The sequence below is a fragment of the Gymnogyps californianus genome, chromosome 15 (assembly GCF_018139145.2).
Source record: "Gymnogyps californianus isolate 813 chromosome 15, ASM1813914v2, whole genome shotgun sequence".
Taxonomy (NCBI): domain Eukaryota; kingdom Metazoa; phylum Chordata; class Aves; order Accipitriformes; family Cathartidae; genus Gymnogyps; species Gymnogyps californianus.
The window spans coordinates 8954412-8978856 of NC_059485.1; the positions used below are offsets into that span (position 1 = coordinate 8954412).

The following is a 24445-nucleotide window of genomic DNA, read 5'->3' on the forward strand; positions in this document are numbered from 1 at the left end:
TTGTGACCTTAACCGGTTTTAACCAAACGTGGATAAAGGTCTCATATATACTGAGTTTCTTTAAGTTTCCTGACAATAGGTAGCAGGAAAAGGAGAGAGGGCTGAGCAGTGCCCCTGCGAAGGGAAGATGGACAGTGTGAGCTCAGTTTGTATGGACAAGGACAATCTCCGAATGCAAATCCGTAAGAGGCCAGGCTTTACTGCTTTCACTGCACACAGAACTATTTGTTTAAAGAAAAGAAAAAAAGAGTGAAACAAATCTTTGCTCACATAAGCTGCAGTGGCAATTGTGGTTACTCACACATTTTCCTGTCACTGTGCGTCGTCTTTTACCTAGAACGTTTTATTCTTGTAGGGTTGCTGTAAGCTGTCCTGTGTACCCTGTAAATTTAAAGATACAACGGAAGAGTCTCCATAAACTTACTGGTCTTAAAAATCCTGTAAAATGCTAACACAAAGGCACGATAAATACAGATTGGAGATAATCAGATGGCAGAGCTTTTCTGTCACTCTCTTCTGTGACCCACCCTGGCAAGTTCAGCTCTCCTGATCCATGTGGGGTGCAAGAGAAGGAGCAGCTGCTCCCTGGTGAGAGCAAAGCTGGTCCCTGAGAAAATCCTTGCGACAGGTAATCTTATGAAAATTCATCTGGGCTACACATGGTATGTGCACATGTAGTACACACATAGCACGTGTGGCTCAGGTAGTACAATCCACCCAAGAAGCAACTACCGTAAGTCTTAAGAAGGGGGGAAAGAGAGAGGTTGGATCCTCACTCAGGTCTCAGTGCTTGGCTTGCCTGCTCACCCTGAAATGGCAATTCGCTGAGCGAACAGAGCGTGCCAGCACTGGTACAGGATTACAGATAGCATGACTTGGCTTCACTTACAAGGCAAGGTAGCAGTAACCGCTTGCTGAACTCCAAGGTCTCATGTGCCCCCCCTCCCCCTTCCCACAGGCTCCTTAAAAACAGTATTTGGTTCAGTTATTATTTATTATTGCATTGAAAGGATATTATTTGATTTACAAACACACATCATGTTATTTATTACATTTTTACAAAGCTTTTGAACAGTAAAACTTTTACATAAATATGTCTTTCAGTCCTCTCATCACCTGTTACTTATAAATATTTACTTTTCATATTTTTGGTACTATTTCCCAGGTCTTCATAATTCCTCATACTAACATACAGTAGCTGTAGCAGCAGCTTCATCAGAGGAATTGTTTACTCAACCTTTTCTTCATTGGAGCTACTGGACTTGTTACAGCACTGCAGTCCTACAATGGCCCCTCTTCTTCCAATTTCTTACCCTCCTGAATTATCATTTTTAGAAAATCATTCTCAGAAGGAAGCAATCAGTTAATGAGATCCATTAAAACTATTCCTGCACCCGCTAGCGGTGAACTCCTTTGATTTTGTGACACTGCGTTGTTCTTTGGGAACATTTCCTGATGTGTCCTGTGTTTTCACTTTTGTGGGTTTTTTTTTGTTTTTAATGAGATCAAAGAGACGTCATCATAATAAGAAGAATAGTAAAGTCCATCGTGACTGAGGAATGTACTATGACCAGATCATTAATACTCAGAAACAAAATTAGGTTTTCTGGAATGGGTGAGAAGTTACTCGATTTTAGAAGAAAGAAAGAATGATCAAACATAACAAAATGCCAAAAGCAAACACCATTTTAAGGAACGTGTGATCTTCTTGGCAAGTAGGTCTTGTTTTAAGATAATGATCCACAGAATCAGCAAATGAGAATTTCTTTGGTTTGTAACCAAGTTGATTTCGTGCCTTGTCTATTCGGAAAGTGTGAGTTACAGTAACGTTCCACACCTAAAATCCAAAAGGACAGTAATGGAAGTGACTTTAATATCAGATTTTCTAGAACTTCGATGAAAATATGTCAACACCAATATTACAATGGAATTAAAAATGTGAATAAAGATAGACACGCAAAAATGTAACATTTTGGAGTCAGATTCTGTCCAGAGCTAACAGAATGAGTTGATGCAGCTGACAGGTAAAGAGCCAAAGCTCGGTGGACTGGGTGCAGAAGGAGTTTATGACACTGATTTCTCACTTGTGAATGTGAGATAAAGAACGAAGGAAATCCCATGCAACAGATCAGCACACTTCCCTTAAACTGGCTCTTCTGCACAGAGAAATGCGCAGTGGAACTGGATGAATGTACTGGAGGAGAGCGGTGTGGCTTCTCCACTTTGCAGACATGCGTATCTGAGGAGTGGAAAACACGCACTTTTGGAGAGTTATGTCCTCCATCTCTGAACGCATGGTACCTGTGAAAATGCTTAAGTTGCATAGTCTCAATGATTTCTGCTTCAGATATAGAACTAATGTAGAAGTAAGTGTAAAAACAGATAGATACATTGTGGAATAACTGAAAAGCTACAGCAGAAGTTAATGAGGTCCATTCAGTCTCGTCAGAGTCCTATTATGTTACATGCTACAATACAGTAAGAGACTAGATGATAGATCAGTTAAAGCTTTTTGGCTTATATTATAAATCATAATATTGTACAAAAATGTAAGTTAGATCAAAATGAATTTGTCCAGAAGGGTTTTTTTTTTTTTTGCAGAAAATCGACTTTTCATTCCAATTTAGAATTATTTTTGGTGGACTTTCTAATTATTGGCTAGCCTGGTATTATGATAACTGCTACCACTTTGACCCGAGGTCAAAGTGCTCTTGCTCTGTACTCTTGGACCACCTTCCTTTAACAAATAGTTCCACGGCATAGGACAGCTCGCTGGAAACGACAATGTAGTGCCTGTTTTCCTCTTTGTGCCAGGTCCAGTCAGTCGCTCTGTCTTGCACCTCTAGGATGTTTCTCTGGATCATCTAATCTTCAAGTAAGGATTAATTTCTGACAATTTTATAAGGGGTGGCCAGGATGGCATGGAAAAATCAGGCTACGAAATGACTGTGTAAGCCCTGAATGGACTACACCCTGAGCAGAAAAACAGAGATCTAATGCAGACAATCCTGTCTGCATCCAAAGGGCGTATCACGTACTTCATGAGAATTTTGGTCAGAAATATAGAAACATTCTCTCTTTTTATATATTTACCTCATTCCTTGTCAAGAAAGGTGTAAAGCTAAAAACTGGCTTTAGTATCAGGTGCAGATATTCCATCACAGTGGCTGTGAAACAGAAAGTTACTTAATGAAACAGCTGGATAACAGTAAACTGAGCTAATGCTGACATTGCACATCTTATAATTCCTACTGCTATCAGAGCATGCAATTAAGGTGGTAGAAGGCAGTGTCTAATTTATAAAGTACATGATGGACTCAGTTTATGAATAGCCTTTAAACTTTATCTGGTATAATGAATGCCAAATTGCATAAGTGATTATTATTAATTAGAATAATGTTAAGTTATATAATTCCTACAATTTGAGTCCCTGCATTTTATAAAACCATTATGTAGCTTTATAGGAATAAGAAAACAAATTTAAAAAATAAATAGCACAATAATTAAGTGTGTATTTTATTATTTTTACCTGCTATATGAACCAGAAGAACAGGAATATGTATCCAAGGTTTCCTGTAGCCTAATTTTTCAAACTAGAAGGAGTATAAAAGGAAAGAATAACAGAGAATTTGTACCAAATTGAGGGTGTCAATGAAGCATGAAAATGGAAAAAATGAATGTTGATAAAACATGCAACTAAACTTTCTTCCAGCTAATCTTCCTGTCAGTCTTGGTAGTAAGAAATGCAATTGAAATCCACTACTCATTCTTCTGTGCCCACTCCCACCCTTCAAATGCAGCTGGATGGTAAAGGGGAAACAAGGCTATTTCCAAGGGGCAAGTGACCAAGACTGGAATACTTAACTACATTTAGATACAGGCCCGTCATTCTACTGCAATAATTTTCCTGGAAGACTTCTCTGTGTTGGCATTGCAGGATCGAAACTTTAGCATGCTCCTAAAACTCCAGCCTGATGTTTATGAAAATATAACATTGCCTCTTTTTAGCTTTTAAGATATGATTCTAAATGGCCTTCCCTTTTGTGCTGCAGTTGATGGCAGAACAAAGAAATAAACAATGGTTATAAAAGGCCTGCCAGATGCTAATAGTAGAACTTTTCGTGCACTGTGAGCTTGCTTCACAGAAATGCTGCCGTTCTGTAGCAAGTTCTATACCTCTCGGCTAAATTCTCTCAAAACAATAAGGATCAAACTCCACAGTTATGCATATCCAAAGCTTCCCTGAAAACCAGTGCAACTTTGCGATATGCAAGGAGAACAGGACTAACTTTAATGTTAAATAATTCAGTTATTAATGTGCGCTGAACTTCATTTAGTTAGTATGGTCTTTTAGTTAACGATGTGAATAGGGCCCATACGGTGCATTAGAGCTAAATGTATGTGCGATACCTACTAAAGGGACTATCCATTCAGAAAATATGACATTTTCACCATCATGTATGTAATACGCTTGACCACTCTGTTAAAGAAGCAGAGAAAACCAATTAGAAAAACACTATACATAGGATGGCATTTTCTTTCTGTCTCATACCTGCCTATCTTGATTTTGTGACGAACACGCCAGCATGCATACGGTGAATGTAGACAGATCAGCTCAGCAAACTGCCTTCATTGGACTTCACTGTGATCTCAAACATGTCTCATACTTTTGGGTAACCCCATGGTGGTAGTAGAGCTAATCACGATTAACCATGGTGTAATGTAGATCAGAGCTTGATTTCACTGTGTAGTAACCCAACCTTTTAAAATTGACCATTAATTTTGTACATGTCTTTTTGGAATTTTCAACGCTGAAAATTAAACTGGAATGCCTCAGAATGATTGCTCTAAATTTTATGCATCTAGAATCAGAATCTCTTTTCAAAAGAATAACAGAATATATAGATTCGTATGATGGTAAATACATTAACCTGGTTAAAAATACTATTTCCTTCAATCAAACAGGAAAGGATATATTTTCAAAACAGAAAAAAAGCACATCAAAATATTAGCAGAATGTATTTGCGTTTGCACTGTCCATGTGCTTGTGGAGCCACACACCATTTTTGAGAATTTAGCACGCGACCTTTTGGAGAATCTTTGATCTCAAAACATCAAAAATTAAACCTATTTGAGAGCTAAAGCTACTGGGACACAATGTTTATATTGTTTACTTACAGCTACATAACCCTTCTCAGAGGTGAGAGCCTCAGCAGCTAGTAAGTGAGCTTGTACTAGATTTCCTATGTGAACCCAGTTCATCTGAACTTTGTGATTCCCAAACTTGAAGTTAAATAGTCTCCGCTGGATATTTACCTGTAGAACCAGAAAACATGAAATAACTATGTTATTCCTTTATTATGCAGTATAACGTATTCATTTTGGCTCAGCCTGAATACTTAGAATTTGCTGTATTTGTGTACAATTACAGCACAAGAAACGTGTCACAAGAAAAAAAAAACAACTACTTGGTGGTTTTATAAGTCAAGGACTGTTGCACTGATACGTAGTGGTAAAATATGGTGACATTATAGTGTTTGGCTGAAACTGAAGTGCATATTTAAAAGACAATATTTCCATTAAATGATCAGGGATGCAAACCTTCTACCTTTGCATTTCAGCCTTGCATTTTTTTCTTTTCACTTCAAAGTACAGCTTGATCCTTGCCATTTCTGCAATGCTCATATCATGCTATTTGTTATCTTGCGTCATATGACCTGTCACCAAGCTTTCACAACAATCTTCCTGGAGGAATTGTTAAGAACTGTAATCAAGATACTTCCACTTGTGTTATGCCCTTACAACTACTTGTAGTGTCCTCCAGAGCTGACTACGTAACACATACGGCTACTCGTGGCAGGTGGCGCTGCTCTTCTGGTCCATATATGCCTGGTGGACGAAGCACACAAGTATGGAGCTTATCCCCTCCTTGGAGAGAGAACAAAATGTGATTTTCAGATAGCTTTGATATCAACATATGGCTGGCATATATTGTCTGAATTTTACATTGTGAGAGTAAAGGATCAGTCTGACCATTCTACGTGATTCGGCTTCCTAGTAACTTGTTTTCATTTCTGTATAAAATTGAATTCAATAGTAGTGAAAGACCCTAGCTTAGCAGCCTGAAAAACTGAATCCCTCTGACCACAGAAGAGTTTGAATAGGGACAGGACAAATCAAACTTTCCTACAGATATGCCTCCTGCTTGGTTGACTTTTGCTGTTTATTATAGATACAAGTTTATAATGTACATATTTGTCCATCATTGTAGACACATGCAATACTGGAAGATCATTCAATTGGCTATATTTAGACACCTTGCTTGCTTGCAGCTCAATGGCATCACAAAGGAATGGAAGAGGTCTCTTAAACAGAGGCTTTCAAATTAGTTAGAATATTTAAAATCAAAATGAATACTTTAAGCTCTACATGTGAATCAGTAAGTAGACTCCTCTGACTCCTGAGAATAGGCACAATTACACCTTTTATGTGGGCAAGTGTAACAGGTGGTAGGCATTTGCTCAGTAGTCAATCAAGGATGCTAAAACTGAATCCCCACCTAATTTATGTTTGCCAACTTTTCAGCTGAGAGAAATCAGCAGGAATAACAAATTACGCATGTAAAAGCAAAGATAAATATTTCCCTTGCCATGTACAGATAGATTTTTAGCCACAGCTATTCATGCATGTGTGACTTTAGAAGTCAACGCGACCCTGATATTGCCGATCTGTTTCAGAAACTGCAGTTATTCTTGCCAGACACCTGCAAGCCTTTGGGGAATATGAGAATGACCTATTGGACAGCGCTTAGAGATTGGGATTATCAGAGAAGCTTGAAGTGATAGACTGAATGGGGAATAAAAGCACAAATCCTGTATCTGTTGTAAAATTGGTAAAACTTTAAGGGGATTTGAAGAAGTAAGGTTAAATTTTCTGAATTCTCCCATCTATTGTTTGCATATAATCTCATATCTGTCTGGGTATACACATAAAAAAATTAATCATCCACCGGATGGAGGAGTAGAAACAAACAAATCCTTATTTCAGTTAATTTAAGGTATACTATTTATTGATAAATGAGTAACCAGAGAATGGAATACCCATTAGCACTACTAATGATAGGAAAAACCCAAATGTTTTTATGTACCTTTGAGTAAAGTTCCATTAGCAGCAAGAACCATTTGGTCTGCAATTGCCTTTGTTCTAGAATAATGATTAAATTGCTATAAAGAAAGGCAGAATATGATCAACATTTTAATCACATTATTGCATCTGTAAAGGCAAACTTACTGTTTATGTCTGATAACATTTAAGTCTAGCCAGCTTGTAGACATCAGCTGAGTAAAACCAAACTAGAAATAACACCAAGATATAGCAAATATATACTTTGTTTATGACAAAGAAATGTATCAGACTTACATTTTAGTTGCATAAGTTTAGCTTCAGAGTGAATTTAAGTCCACTAGTATTTACTTAACTCAAGTTTTGTGCTGGATGTACTGAAAAAATTAATATCAAGCCAAATGTTCTGGTGGATCAGATAATTTTATTTTGAAAAAACATCCGTTTTGAATTGAAAAAGTTTTTTTAAAACAGTAAGTTAAATATGAAATAAAAAATTCAGACTTTCCTAAAGATGTTTCAATTTCACATTGTTGAATTTTCTCTCTGTTGAATTTTGTATTGCCATACTTTATATTGAAAAATATACCTAAAAATCCCACCATGGAAAATTTTTCTACTCTCAGGTGGCTTAATCCACCTGCTCCAGCTCCCTCCATGCCCCATGTACCTCTGCTGCTTGCTATTACATGATCACCATTAGAGAAAACATATGATTAGGGCTCAGACACATGCAACTAATTGCAAATTCCTGAAATGCTTTCTCAGAAGTCTGAGGTGCTGTGCAGGCTGTGCACAAACTGACATATCCAGCTAAGTATCTCAGGAGGCACCAACAGAGTAGTAGTCAGTCCTGTTTAGGATTCCTGGACACAGGATGTACGTTCTAAAATTACAGCTTTTAACTGCAGGCAGTGTGCTGGGAGCAGGAAAAAACAAATGGCAAGAGTGGCCAGAATCCATTGAGCTTCAGATTTCAGCTAGAAAATGTTTCCTAAATGATCACAATAAAGAAGGAAATGGTGTTTCAGAGCAGCCCTGAGGTGACTGTAACTACCGCCTGGCCTGCAGCAAGAAAGCAAGGTTTGGGAACTTCAAAGAAGCAAAAATGTGTGTGATAAAGATGTAGAATTTGATATTTAACAATATTCTTCAAAGCAAAGGTTCACAGGGGCCATAATATTCAGTATTCACATAGCGGATGGTCCCCTGAAAGCCTTTCCTCTTAAAATATTCGTTAAATGTCACATTCCGCTTTTCTTAGTCATTTTTAGGTATTTTGTCATCTCACATCTGTCTAGTTATAGCAGATTAAAGCCACTGTGATTTGACTATTTCTTCAGTGATCATGGGTCAATTTTTATTAATGAAAAATAATTCCATGGAATTTGATGTGATCTTTAGTAAAACAGCGTCTGCTCTCAGAACAGCCTTCACATAATCTATCCTTTAAAGCACAGTAAATGCCATGCCATCAAATGAACAAAGTACCTTTTCCAGTGGAAAATATGGCACAGTTTCTTCATCTCCTTCTTCAATAGGATTCCCTCCAAATACCACATTCACTGTACTGGTATATATCAGTCTAGGGATATTTCTTTGTTTGCAGACTACAATGGTATACAAAATAAATTATTTTAAAACAAAAATAAAGAGTGAGAAACAACACATGAACTGGCAGCTTCTCTTTTTGAAAACAAACATTACGTTTATAGAAAAAGTAATATTTTAAGTTTAACATTAACTTATCATTTAATATAGTATTATCTTTCATTCGGCTGGAATTTTTCATCCCAAATACCTGCTATGTAAATATTACATATTGTGGTCACCAAATGTTTTATGTTTAGGTACCTGCAACTATCATATCACCACTGGACTGTAGTCCTCAGCTGGATAGAGGAATTATCTTGGCAGGGGGAAAAAATTCCTCCTTTACTTCAGAAACATTTCTTAAAACATGTTCATTTTACAAATCAAAAAGGAGATGACTATGAACATTTCTTGTGATCAAACAGCACTGACAACTCCCTGCTGCTTTCTGTAGGGTAGTACCGTGGAGAGCAGCCTGCCTGCCCACCATTATTTTTGCTCTTATTTCAGCAGGGAGCAGCAAGCAGTACTGCTTCTTGCACCACAGTTTCATGGATGCCTGTGCAGCTAAGTACAGGCCTATAAGAAAATGTGCTAGTCCTCTCTGGTCTGTGACAAAACTGCATTTGTCTCAATCTGTTCATGAGTGACAAATGACATGTTAGCAGGAAACATACACTGTTAGTGTATAATCAGTAGTACCTTAAATACAAGTTATTTACAAAACAAAATCTTCATTATGGATTTCAGTCGAGTGTTAAGATATGTCTAAATTCTGCTGCATATATGTCATTGCAAACTTGAATAACATAAATTTCCTTTTGATTTAACAATGCTTCTAAAGTTTAAGTGAATTAATATTCAAAGTCAGGAATTCTTAGAATCTACAGAGCAGTCAGTCCAGCTGGCTCATTTAGAAAATAATGAATGTAATTACTGTGTTGTAAATATTTGGAACAAAATACAATAATAAAATCTATTATTAAAACGTAGATTAACAGGTTAATGCTCCTCCCAGACTCTTGCTTTGTTGGGAGCCTATGGAAATTTGACATGACATGTTTCTGTGGGTTCAGAGGTTGGGGTAAGAAGAAAGGAATATGTGGCAACCTCTTCCCTCTAACTTACTTAGAGTTTTACTTGCCTACCATTTCACTCTAATTATTCCTGCTTTTTTTCAGTAATAATCCACAGGCAGCATGAAAATAGGTCTAAATTCAAACTGCTTTTGCCATTTTGCTTTTTGATTTTTTTGCCATTTGGTTTTCGAGGGAAAAGCAAAGAGAAAAGTAGCTTTGGTATTTACAATATACTTTGAAATGTTCTTTCTGGAATTGAATATAAAGAAATCTACTAACATTTTCCAGAGACAGTAGATAAAAATCAGTATATAATAACAAGGGATCCCATTTAGACAGATGATCAGAAAGGACAGAAGATTTTCTATATTAATGTGAAAGAATAATAGCTAAAGATACTTAGCACATCTATGGCTCCTGTTACCAAACATTTACAACACAACAAGCAGTACAATATCTCTCATGTTATTTCTATGAGGAAAGAGGATGACACTCCTCCATTACATAGCAAAGGGAAAAAATACCCAGTACATGGAAGAGAGTTTAGGTTGGTCTGCCAAGGAATGAAGTCCAGGTTGAAAACCTATCCCCAACTCAAACCAGTGGCAAATCTCCTACCAGTTTTAACGAGACCTGCACACCTAGCTTTACATCATAACTCTGAAAGGAGGGAGAGAAGAGCCTCTTTTTACTGCCAAATCAACACAGGAAACATCCAATTAGAAGGTTTTGTAATTCATGGTTTGGATCAGATACAAAGAAAGAAAATCTAGGTACATACCATCAATTATTATTTTTGTGCCTCCGACATTTATGGACTCAATCTGGTCTTTATTTTGAAGCTAGGAATTAGAGTTTGCACAATATCTAATTAATTGAATAAGTCAGATCCACAATACAATTATTACAGTTGCCAGATCTAGAACAGCTGTGGCCTTTTTGTGATGTATGTGTTACAGTTCTCTGTCCTTCTGACATACACCGATTCCTAGCAGTTCTCTTTTTTATTGTCTTGTTCAGCGTACGAATACATAAAGCTGAAAAATGAAAGATAAAATGCATCTGAAAGGAAATTATAATGCTTCAATTTTTTTGTTGCACCCCAGATAATCCATGATACAGAAACAGGAATTACAGGCAGGGGTTATGCTCCCTGAAAGCTTTCACCAATTCTTGTTCCAGTGGCAATCTGTCCTGTTCCCAGAAATAGTTTCATGACTTTTTTTGACAACACCCTCTGTGAATATCACTGTTATTTAGCATAACTATATTGAGTTGCTAGTCTGTTTCCTCATGACTATGAGTTCCCAAGAAGAAAACGCATCAACATTACTTCTAGAGCAATATTGTCACACTTCTTCAGATTAAAGAAAAAGGATATGCCTTCTTATCCAAGATCTTAAATCTATGATCTCATTTTTCTAGAGTATTTTGTGTAGTACATTAGTTTCATGCTTTGACATTTATTATTTAAGGAATACCTCCCTTGTTGCCTGTGTGGATGACTTGACCTTTATAACTAACTTCTTTCTGACATAAATATCATATAATTACATTCTTTGATACATGCAGACAAATTTTTGCTTTCACAAGAATAAAGAAAGAAAATGTGAGGAAAATTGTACTTGCTTGTTCTAATCCTGACATTCCACATGCAGCCACATGAAAAACACAGTCAACCCCTTCACATGCTTTGAACACTGCATCATAATCCCTCACATCACCCTGTAAAATGAGAAAAGAATGGATTTTTGACTGGTAGAGCTCATTACACTCTTTATAGAATTAGTAATAACTATGGCTATGAATGATAATCTAAAGTAATTCTGATCTATTTTTCACAATACTTAACTAGCATTAAATAAAGCATTATAAATGTGGAGAAAAATCCATGACTAAGAATTTTGTCAGTATTTTGTTGCAAAACAAACATGGCTCTCGTTGGCTTCAGTTATAACGCATATTTTCACACTTAGTCCTGCAGCCTGCAGGCTGGCAAGACCTGTTTGACTTGAATGGGAGCAGCATATGCTTGAGGACTGGAGAATCAAGCCCCAAGGACAATAAATCATAGCAGGAAGGATTCAGCTGTTTGCCATGGAATCACCAAATGAGAGAACCCCTTTTCTGTTAGCACCTCAAGACCTGACTTGTGCAATCTGGACAAATGTCTCTTTGCCCATCTAAGCTTTATTTTAGGTGCACTGCATGACAAATTTAATTACAGTTTTGTACAAAATTAAAACTAAAGAGTACACACTATATGCATTTAATATTGTATTAGTATACATTAGTGTATTATAATCACATTACATGAAATGCTATATAGTACTGAACACTGTACAGTATTAAACACACACACTATCTACTATCAAATGCTATGCTGTGCTTAGAATATTATATTGCATTTTTGTATACAAGGTAATACTTTATGAATAATACTCCACATACATAGAGATGTCAATTAAAATATAATACCTTTCTTTTCAGAATTATGATATTTCAAAATATTAGATGTTATTTAATTTACTGTAATGAAATTGACAAAATAACCACAAAAGAGGCTGGAGGTAATATTAAGAGGTAATCTAATCAGTCTAACTCAACTTTTTTCTTCTGAGGTTGCCAAAGTATTTCATAAATATGGCTGACTTACAGTTCCTACCTTCAGTCAAATGCTAAAATAGCTAACCAGTATAAACAATATTAGCAATCTCCAAATCACTGATCAAGGCTCAGATCTCTGAAGTGACTTATTACTTTATTTACTAGGACTCCGTAGTTCCATTTTCTAGGTAATTCACCTATACTTTGTAATATTCTTTTAAAATTGAATTCTAAAAAAAACCCTGTTTTCAGAAGATCGTTTGTCAGATCTCGAGTCTCCTTTAAAAGATGTAAATTGCCATCAATCCACCAACTTGATTTAAGTTATGTGGATTTATATCATTAACAAAACAAGCTTACAGTTTTTGAATGGTTCCTTAATAATACTTTATCTCTCTTCCATATTCTGTAAAAGCTGTTTATGAAATTGAACATAAGAACAACTATGCTGGGTCAGACTAAAGGTCTGCTTAGCCTGGTATTCTGCCCACTACACAGCCATGCAGAGCAGTATCGTGCATCCCCCTTTGCCTCCCTTACCACCTGTCGCACATGGTGACGTAGCTAGAAGGAGAAAATCTGGCATCACCTCGATAGCCCCTGGGACAAGGATCCAGTGATCACCTTCAGCTTTGCCATCAACTTTCTAGTTCTAGTGGTGGTGTTGGAGAGTTCTTACACTAAGTGCTCAGACAAGATCAGCTGAATGATACCCTATGTCTAGCCAGAACTTGTGCAAGACGACAGGAGCATGCACAAACTCCTAGTCTTGTCCCAAAAATCAGGACTCTTTTACCCAGTGTGCAAAAAAGCCAGTTAACACACAGAGTCGAGATATTTGTTTATTTCATGTCTGCGCAGAGATGGGTGCTACGTGGTAAATCCACAAAGCTAGCACACCCGGTTAACACACGGTGGACATTTTATACTGTTTGATCATTTGTTATCAGGAAAACACTGTTTACATGTAATCTTTAAAGATTCTTGTTGGTCCCAGTAGTCTTTGGTTTCATATAAAGGTACAGAGTTTCCTTTTTCTACCACGCATGCTCAGAGAGGAGAGGGCTTCTGTGAGTAAGGAGCTTCTAGGTTCGTGGGTGTGATTCTAAGTATTCTAATGAGACAGTTGATTTAAAGGGTAACTTAACTCCACAATACTGCTGAGTCTGTTTCAAAGTTATCTAAGTAATGTTGATTAACTACTGTCTGTTTGCATCCTCCTTCAAGATGCACCAGATATACCGGCCTTCAGAACATCCTGAAGTGATCAGACGTCCTTTTGTAATCCTCTATATACATACAAGATAAGATTACTTTACATGTGACAGCTTATGTATTACACTAGTGCCCCCCTGTGCACCCAGACCCCCAAAGTTGAGTGGGTAAAGCAGCTGTGAGGAGTTGGTGCTCCCCACATCAGGGCATAGTGGGGGATGCTGTCCTCCACAGATGGCTGTGAGCCGTTAAATATTTGAGGTCTCTTTTGTTCCCCCTCTTTTGCAGACATAATAAATGTGTTAAGAATCAAAAGGAATCAGTGCTCATAAATGGGTGCCCTGGGAAGAGCAGGAACAGGGCAAGCATATGTGACACTTTCCTCCAGAATACTCTTCCAGTCTCCAAGTATTTTCATTCAGAAGATTTATTGAGCCTAATTTAGTTTACCTATTTAGTAATCTCCAATGGAAGTAAATTTTTGGTGAGGCTTCGTACATGCCTTTTACCCACTGCATGAAAAAACAACCTCTTTTTGTTTGTGTTGAACTGACTCCTCCTCATTTCACTTGATGGCCCTTCCTTCTTGTACTGGAAAGGACCGTGAACAGTCAATCTTTATCCGTCTCCATGCCACTCACAGTTTGTAGAGCTCTCCTGCTCCCAAGTCATCTCTTTCCCAGACCGGAAAGTCCTAGTTTCCTCAATCATTCTCTGCACAGCACTCATTCTACATTTGTGATCACTTTTATTGCCCTGTCTTGCTCTCACCTTTTTACTCAAAATCATTTCCCTGAGCAGTAAACTTTTTCACTTCATTGTTCACTCCTTCACCTAGGTGAGCTACGAATGTGCTGAATGGCACTCCCAACACAGGACTCTTCAGAACTGACCACTTGGACTCCTGTTTGTTACCTCTTAATCAGTGACTTAGGCACGTGAGGACCTTTTCCCATTTCTTCTTATTGTCCTTAAAGGCTTTTCAGTAAATGCTTTTATCAAAAATCCTTAAGAGGAAGCCTTGCTAATGTGCATAAAAGTAGTACAACTTTATTTCCCTGCTGTTAAATATGTAATTTCAACATACCTTGAAAAAATCTGTTCCAGTTGGAATTTCCCATTTAGGTTTCCGTACATCAAACAGAACAACAGCAATTCCTGACCTGACAAGAGCACATCCCAGGTTGTATCCCAGGTAGCCTCCACCTCCTGTCACCATTGTCTTTCTGCTTCTCTTCACCAGTAGTCCAGCATGCTCGTTTAGTTTGCTCTCACATGGTTGGCTGCTGTGGAGCTCTTCTGTAGATCCTTCTTGCATCACAACTGTAAGATAGAAGATCTCTTGAAAATTCCTCCATAACACTCTGAGATCTGGGTAATTTCAGTAAATTTCATGTTACAATGCTCCTTTCATGACTATACTATTTTTATGTATATATTTTTATCATCTTAACATTTTTAAAATGTATAAATTCATAATTTTGGTGATGGGTTTTCTATGTAAAATGAGTAGTTAGTCTGAATATTTTTATATTCCAAAATTTAGTCTTTTCCTTGTACCCACAAGTTTCATGTTATATAGAAATGAAGAGAAATTAGAGGATTTTAGAGACATTATAATTACCTAACCTTAACAGGTATTATTATATTTTTGAATGCTTGGTATATCAAACATTTTATCCTTGAAAACTCACTGACTTCTGATATATTAATGCCAAATAGATGTTAGCCTACTAGTCAGGAAAAAAAAAAGTTAGATAAGGAATATAAGAAAGGATTGATTCTGCTTTTAAAATCCACTTTATTATTTCACATTTGGGTCGCAGTTCTTCAGTAATGATAAAAATTTGTTACCGTTTTAAACTTTTCTGGTTACACACTAAATACATTTAATTTTCTGTCCAGTTCTTACTAACTTTTGTCTATATTCTCATCACAGCATTCATATCCAGCTAAACTGACAAGGAACAGAACAGATAAGCCATCTGCCCTGTGGGTTCATCTAGTTGGGAAAACGGATTAGAATATCATTCTGTGATAAGCAAATCCACAGGAGTTACCCATCTGTACACTTTGTTCTGTATTAAAAATGCGTTTTCTACAATAATCACTTCTCTTTAGAAATTCACTCATATTCTGCAATTAAAATGACTGGTATTCCAGATCACAATATACTCCAAGAAATTAGTCCAGTTAATTTTTCCACATAGACAGCCCCTATTCTCCTGATTCCTTGCATGGCTTTTGCACATTAGGATCTAGGCTCTTATGTCCCCAAACAGAAATCCAGAATAAATACATCTGAAATCAGTCAAATTAAGTCACGGTAAAGTGGGAGCCAAACTGGGTGCCTGCCAGTCTAATATAGGAATATGGATCCAATTCCTGCAGATTATTATGGTTTTCTCATAGTTGGAGTGGGTCCTCATAGCAACATCCCCACACATGAGAGTACATCATCTTCCACCAGCTGGGCATAGGTAGTGAAGCATAGTTTGCTCTCAGTCATTTACACCAGGCTTCAGCAGAGATTATGCAGAAACTGGGCATGATTGGTAACTGGCAGCTGCATCACTTCCAGGGTGACCAAAAAAATACTAGAAAAGGAACAGAAAATGCAGCCCACAGTATATGAAGTTACGGACTATTTTTGCCATTCCTTAGTTAGTTTTTTATAATTTTGTTTGCGATATTTTTCTGATTTTTTATGTTGTTTTTTAGATTTCAGACACAGGGAAGTAAGTACCAGATTCTCCATCCTGCTATATGGTTTTAACACCAATGTCAGCACTAAATTCAGTGAACTGAGTGGCATAACACAGTGGAAAATACGAGCTCCTTATGTCAAAAAATATCCTGACATTTCAAAAATGAAAAATAATCCACATTTCCAAACAAAATTTAAATTAGAACTAATATAATAAAACTAAAACAAGTATGCTTCTCCTGTTCAATCAAGGAAATTTAAATTTGCATCTCTAGATTATACTATGCAGTAGTTTTAAGCCATATAAAATTCTTTTGCCTTTTCTTCTGTGAAAAAGCACCTTTTTATACACTGTAAGGAGAACTAAGGTCAAGCTTGTCACATATGCCATAAAAAGACACATTTGAAAAATGGCATATATTTGAATACTTGTCATTAATACCTCCTTATATTCTAAGTAAGCTGGAGGTTGTATCAAAAAGTTTGAAGATTTTGCTAGAAATCTTTCTTAAAAAGCACTAATAGCATTAATATATTAATCATCTGCTTCATCGAATTAGAAAATTATTATCAAATTTTGAATGTAAACCATTTCCTGTAAGAAAATAGTTATTTCCAGAATCAGTAACTTCCTTGTTTCTCTAAATTTATAGGAGCTATTCTGATCTATTAATGTATTCTGCATGATGAGCATAGTTACATCTTATGCAGTGCATGTGGTGTGAGTTGCTCTTAGCTCCCCTACTGTCATTTCAAATATTAGAAATGCAGAAATTACTTCCCATAAAAAGTTAGAGTCAAGCATTTCAGGTTTTTTAAAATAGCTAAAGAAGTAGTAAGTACCCGTGGTAGAATCCTGGATGTCAGTTTTCTCCCAGTCCTTCCTGTCCAAGTAAGATGGTGAGACTTCTCTTTGCTGGGCAGTTAGTAACATAAGGGCATCAGGTACTCTCAGACAAACAGAGACGTTCATGTGTGCTCAGGCCCTTTTGCTGTTCCTGCTCCTTTGTAGCTGGTGGCTGGGCTAGGAGCCAAGAAAGGGCAGGGCTTAATTTGTGCATAATTTACATTCTTTGTCAGGAAAAAATGAAATATTTTCTGCACATCAGACCCTTCTAAATACGAGGGTGTCTCTTACTGTTACCTGATAGAAGTATTGATGACACTAGACAACACAAATATACTATTGGTACCATCATTCTGTAGATAAATTGTACCAGATTACTAAAACATCTCACACAGTTTTTAAAAAGTACAGAAAAAAGGGTTCTTTACTAAAGAAAAACAGGAAAGAAATTCTTAACACTAACATTTAAAAGTGAACCTCTTTCACAATTGTGTGAAACTTTGGTAGGATACATCTCATCTAGCAGCAGAGTGAATGGAAATACTTTCTCCTTCTACCTATGGTTTTCAATCTAAATTTGGATAAAGAGAAGAAACAAAAATCTTCTTTGGCAGTGGTACTTAGCACTTTCATCCTGACTTTTCTATCTTCATCCCCAACCCAATTAGGTATTTGCAAAGAGGCTTAACTGTAGGCACAAGGGTTGTTCTCCGGCTTCCAAGATGGATGAAGTACAGGCAGCAAATTAACTGGTACACAACAGAACAGGAAAAGGTGATTTACTATTAAATAATGCATTTAAAATTAATAATGAATGAAATGATTAATAATTATAGAAGTTCTCTGATCCTAAGATTTTAAAGCACTTCTAAACCACATATCCTTTTGCAAATTAAACAATGAGAAATCAAACCCAACATTTTTAAATGGGTGTGTCTAAAATTAGGTCTCAAAGCAGTAGTTAAGATGCGAAAGGAACACTCCCAAATCCAAATATAAATGACTACAGTTTTAAATGTTGGCATGTTAGAAATATCTCAAGTTCATAGCTGACAAGAACTCAACCTGACACCTAGGCAAATATACGTTAACATAACTTATATGTCTTGAAGTCCCTGTAGTCTGCATTAGAACTAGAATCTTTGAACCTGTCAAGCTAATCTGCACTTCTCAGATTGCCGGATAAGTGGCAAACCCAGCTCAGCGTAAAACTCCCAAGAATACTAAATTCTTTGTTTTGAGCTGTCCACAGCACTGATAGCTTTTACCATTTAATCCAAGAAAGAAAGTGGCTATTCTATCCCTGCACTGTTGCAAAACTCCACAAGTCAAAGCAGCTGGTCAGCTTATTCATAGCATATCAGTCCCTCATTGCTCAGTGAAAATCAACAATGAGTATTTTAACTTGGCTTTGGGTTCCACCTTAGCCAGGAGGAGACACCTCAGAAGAGCTTTCAGAACTGGTATTTTGTACCTCTCCTGTTATGCTTATTCTCCCATCTTGAATGAAGAAGAGGGGTGGCCATATTTTATTCACTGCATCCTGCTAAGTCTTTTTGAAAGAAACAGAAGCTAAAGTCACAATGAGAAAAGCTGCTGCGTTAAGATTTAAGCTTGCTTTTGATCTTGAATCACAACTCTATACTGCCCTTTTCTACTTTTTCTCCTATAACCACTCCCAGTTCATGTAGGCACACAGAAATAAATGAAACATCCAGTACTTCTAAGAGATGACTGCATAAAATACAACAGGAATGTGTCACAGAGTTTTCTCATTTATTTACACGGAGAAGGTCCACATTTCTGAAATGTTATGTGGCATTATCAAAATGTTACTCACATCCAGACTGTAAAGCAACATTGAAATGTAATTGCACTGTTTCATAGAGGAATCTAGTGAGCTTACCCAAGCTGATTTCAAATCACATGCTGATAGATCCACTGATAAATCTGAATTGAGTGAGCAGGACTCAGGGCATAAGAAAGACAAGACACTACATGTCTCCAGTATACAAAGGAACACTCTTGTCCCCGTGCTAGTTCTGTGGGCACCATTGCTGGGTACTGGACCGAGAGAGGTGTTAGATCATGGCCGAGAAGACAGATGTGTGGAGACTGGGGCTTTGTCCCTTTAATTCAGCAGGTCCCATTAACTTCATAGGTCTACATTTTCAGGCCACAGAACATGAGCAATGCTCCAGCTGTGAGGTAACAGGAACCTGAATGAGGGTTTTTAAGTGTGTGGAAGATACTCTGCAGAGAGGAGCCTTTAATAGACACGTAACCACAGCATGAAGAGCTAGACAGAGATCTGAGTTAAAATGACAGCTGGATATTTGGCCTGAGTCATAGGCAGGATGGGATGTTCTGCAGTGCCCAAGGGCAGAAGAATAGCAGAAAAGCTTAAGAGACAAAGCTCTCTCTTAAAGCTATCTCAAGGATAGGATTTTGCTGAAATAACTGCAGCATAAAAATATCCTTTCTTCATTTGACTTATTAAAAATCCTATATCTAAGCCCTAAATTAGTAGAGTTGTCCAGGCTCATCATGTGTTTGAACACCTCCTTGTGCACTTCGTGACATCCAGATGCCCAGTCATATGTACTGACACAATCATATGAACTCAGAGTGGTGAGACTCGTTTGGACAGCGTACTGAATCGCTGATCCTCTCTGCAACCCCAAAGAAGTCTGGACAGATCTGTTGTAAGGTGTAAGTACTTTTGACTAAAGGTACTTAGCTCTTTGTGACTACAAAAACATCCTGATAACAAGGATTGAGTCTAAAACAACAGAGAGCTGAGAGAAGTGAAGTGATGATGGTGAGGTATTCACATTTTAAGTGAGAGATGACAGAAAATGTTAAAAAGCATTTAAATCAGAAGGTCTTGCAATGTTAATGGAAAAGACGAAAAGAAAGGAACTCTTCTCTAAACATAACACCTTGCTGTGCTTAGAATTTTTGCTTCAAAAAGAGAAATCATGGGATCTGAATTTGGGAAAGGAAACTTAAGAATATTTATTTTTCATATAATGAAATGCTAAACATTGGTACATATTAAATATTTCTAAGGAGTGAAGTCATCCTTGAAGTTTCCCAACACAATATTAATGCAACAACAGATGTAATTTAATACGCAAAGTATGCATCATTCAAATGCAACATTAAATACTTTATAATACAACATTCTTCACATTCCTTGCTAAGTTGGAAAAGTAAGATACAGAGGCAAAGCAACTTACCCATGTCACGCTGCAAGTCCATGCCAGAAGGCAAAAGAAGATGCAGATCCTTATTCCTGTTATTAGACAAAAGGCCCATAACTGTATGCTAGGACTAAGTTAAGATCCTCTGAGCAGTAAGCTCCCTCTGATTTTTCATTAGGGAAAGATATTAAGCATTCATCACTATGCATTTCAATACCTTGTCTTTATAAAGACATTTTTTCTGTATAACAATGTAATTATACATTTCTGTATAATTTAACAACAACAGAAGAAAGTTATAAATATACATTTTAGTAGAGATGATACTATGCTTTTTCTGTTTTTCTCATGTCCTGTCATCTGTTAATGGCTTTTTCTTTTTAATACTATCAGATACAGTGTTTCTAAAAACAACCATATCTAGTACTTTAAATATGTTTTTCCTCTTTAAAAAGTCTGAAAAATCAGGGTTTTCTACTATATTCTTCACACAGCTAGCTAAAGCCAAGAGATCAGATTCTTCTTAAATCCCTCAGTTCTTCATTAACATACATAAACATTCTCACTCTATTCCTTCCTTTTTCCTGTGTCTTTGTGTATTTATTTGTGTTACAATTCTGCGTATTTCACTGTTTCCTCATGGAAGGAATAAAGCACACATAAATACTTCAAAACACAGCCTTGGAATGTGTCATATAAAATGCTTTTCAAGTTACGTTGTTCTCGTTTAGTTTGCATTCGTGGTTGCTTTGCATGCTACACAGACTGATTTACAGGTCAAATGAAATGGTAACTGTGCTAGTAGAAGTAACAGCAACAATGAACATGCCATTTATCAGCTTTTAGGTCTTATTAGAAAAGGGGACATTTTATGCAATATTTGAAGGGAAGGAATACAAATGCATCATAAATAAAAATACTGCATTAACTTGTACTGAATAAAGGCTTGTTTCTATATAATAAGCAGGGATGACACCTTGGCTTCTTACATACAGGAATCACAGAGAAAACAAAAAAACCCACAGGAGCTATATATATATGCAGGTTTTAAAAAGATTATTGAAGACCAATCCTAATAGGTTTCCTTTTAATTCAAAGGTTTTCTAACAGTCATTGCACTGGAAGAGAGAAGTACAGAACATCATTACTACTACCTGGTTTGTTTTCATACCCAAAAAACATTGGAAGAGTTACAAGGGCATGGGAGGTGGATTAGGATGGATGGAAGAGGAGGATCTGTTTTGCACTATGCCAGTCACATAGAATTTAAAATCTTAACTTGTACTAAGTTTCATTTACAAAGTTCCATTCACTCCTAGTGCTGTGATTAACCCAGAAATCATTAACATAAGCTTCAGAACCTTCCAAGTAGGAAACGAAAAAGGAAAAACCCTCTAACAGAGATTAAGTTTGTTATTTGCTAGTTATTTCTCTACTAAGAGCGAGCCTTGGTACCAACATTAAATGTGGCCATGATGACAGAGGCAGACCTTATCACTGAAAGCATGTAAACTTGTGGCTTATAAGGTTGGCCTAAACTACCTATCAAACTCTGGGTAGAATTTAAGATTCTAACTGATGAAGTCTCACATGAGATGAGTCAGGGATTATCAATCTCCTCATATGGTAGTTCCACCAGTGCATTCAATATAGTTACCTCAAACCTAGATTCTCTTTATTGTAACGGACCGGGAAGGAATAGGGTGTTTTCTGATGCTGGCAGGTTTCTGGAATTGGATTTTCCCTTTTTTTTTTTTTTTTTTTTTTTTTTTTTAAAAACTATTCAGAAAGCAAACATCTAATAAGCATCTGTTTGAGGTGGGTTCACAGGAGACTGAAGTTTGATGGCAGTATCCTATATATATCTAACTGGTTGAGATGCATTAAAATGATTCAATGAAAATTCTTGTGACTTAGTTGTATTAACACTTTTGGGTGCCTAAAGTCTTGGAACTTTGTAGTTACAAATCTAGATATGCAGTAACAGTAGATAACATGCTTACAAAGCACAGAGAAATTCTTACTGGACGGAATTCTGAAGGACACAGCACAACACACACTGATTGCCGTTATCTTCCTTAGAAGCAGCATGAACTTCCTGGGGTTGACTCAAATTCAGGCATATTTAGATGGATTAATTTGTTACTATCCCAAGCAGTCTCACCCTTCTTCTGAAGGTTGTCCCCTGAAGCAGGTACGGCTGAACCATGAACAAAGGAGTCCCTGAACTGCCAGTCCATACTAAGCTTTTATGAACATCTGCACCAGTTAACTATAGCACAGCAGCTGGAAGTTGACTGTAAATTATGGCAGTACATGAGCTGTTCCACACAGAAATTACCCACTCTTGCCGCAAAAACAGCACTCTTCTGATAGAGGGTAGAACGCATACTTCAAGGTAGCAACTGGTTTAGCTGTTTGTCTTCAATTCATTGCATGCAAATCAACATATTCAGTGAGTCACAGCAATGACATGACTTACAAACAAGCTGGCAGAAAAATATACATCTTTGTCAATTATAAAACTCCTCTTTTATTATGTCTTGAATACAGAGAATTGCATTCCAGGAAGCACAAACCAGGAAAGCAAATGACATACATGACAGATCAACATTGAAAAGTCATTAACAAAGCACTCGACTAATCAGGTCATCACAGCTGAACCATCTCCTTAAAATGTTTTCCTGACTAATTAGCCCTCAGATTGATGGGAGCAGGTAGGATGAGAGTTTCCAGGTAGGTAACAGGCAGGAGACAGAAACTGCATTTTAAAGGAAGAAGCTGCTCTGAGTAGACAGCAGGACTGACCAGCCTGCAAGACAACATGGCTTCAGAAGCATGGAGAGAGGCTGCACAGCCTGAAAACACTCACAAAAGAAGTGACGTTGGATGGGATGCAATGGCTAAATACTGTAACACCCAAGTATTTTATAGCTTCTGTGGTTACACAAATTCTAACGTCAACATTTGTTCCTTACTTTTCAGTTGCATTTTTCTTGAACAGGAGACTTAGAAACCCTTAGCTCACACCACCAGCAACGAGAAGACTCCTGAATTCCTAACACCTACTTTACGTCTGGGAGGATGCTCAAGAGAACCAGAGAAACTTGCTGTGCTTCGCCCACAGAAACAAATAACCAGTCTAAACCAAAATAAACAACTCGGTGATGAGATGAGTATTAGTGTAGGTTGCCGTGAACTTAGGATTACATAGATCCATTGACTATCAGTCTATAGAGACACTGTGTAAATGGAATTGTTTTGAATGAGTAAAGTCTCTGAACACCACATACAATACAGGAAAAAAAAAGGCTGTAAATGGGAGGTGCAACAGATTGCAATCTAACACAACACACTGAAATATTCTGACGCTTATCCACATTTGCAAAATCTGACATGTGCATTACTATCTTATTTCACAAAAAGCCTCTGATATCATTTAAGATACCTGCACAAGTGTATTTCCTTTTAAGGTTCTTTTAAAGGACCTTTATAAGAATATATGAATCTATGCTACAGTATTGTGACATTTCTTAAATCCTCTGAGGAATAAAGAAGAATCTCTTTTCGGCAATACAGAAACCTCATCCTTTCTACCTGGATTTACTGTTTTAACATTTCCATTAGTACAAATCCACTCATTTTATCAGTGATCATAATTTAATATTTATATACCCCAAATAAAAATGTAACTAATCCTATTAATTTACAATTAACACTTTCATATCAAAGCATCTCAGCAGTTACACACATACCAACACACATAATAATAAAATCAGAGAAAGGGATGCATAGCACAAAGCACCATTTCAACTGCGGTGTTCCACAGTAGGATGGAATGCAGGAGTCAGCTGGTGCAGAGCATACAACACTAAAGAGACTTCTATGACAGAAATAATTTTTAATTCTTCATGAAGACAAAACAGATGGAGGGACAGAAAAGATAATATCTCCCATATCAACATATATCCAATCATTCCCATCAGCTGGCACTCAGGAGATGCAAATGGCTTCTGAATAAACTCAGATCAAATATCTGAATTTTGCAGTCTGAATGCATTTCCATTAA

At 36.9% G+C, this 24445-nt stretch overlaps 1 protein-coding gene across 1 annotated transcript; it reads right to left on the minus strand.

Annotated features, from left to right (window-relative positions):
* Positions 1-1633: 1633 nt before the first annotated feature.
* LOC127022457 (putative short-chain dehydrogenase/reductase family 42E member 2) lies at positions 1634-14934 on the minus strand. The gene is made up of 11 exons (XM_050906060.1): positions 14704-14934; positions 11424-11519; positions 10576-10636; positions 8614-8732; positions 7148-7223; positions 5846-5928; positions 5179-5316; positions 4415-4480; positions 3530-3593; positions 3094-3167; positions 1634-1837 (listed from the first exon to the last, which is right to left on the minus strand). Exons 1-11 carry the CDS (start codon positions 14932-14934, stop codon positions 1634-1636), a joined length of 1212 nt encoding a protein of 403 aa, XP_050762017.1.
* Between the last annotated feature and the right edge of the window lie 9511 nt (positions 14935-24445).

Coding starts and splice junctions, on each gene's coding strand:
- LOC127022457 (XM_050906060.1), bottom strand. CDS start 14,934: ATGCAAGAAGGATCTACAGAAGAGCTCCACAGCAGCCAACCATGTGAG. Junction 7,224..8,613: donor CATATTTTCCACTGGAAAAG/GTACTTTGTTCA, acceptor CTTTCTTTATAG/CAATTTAATCATTATTCTAG. Junction 3,168..3,529: donor TCTTCTGGTTCATATAGCAG/GTAAAAATAATA, acceptor TCTGTTTCACAG/CCACTGTGATGGAATATCTG.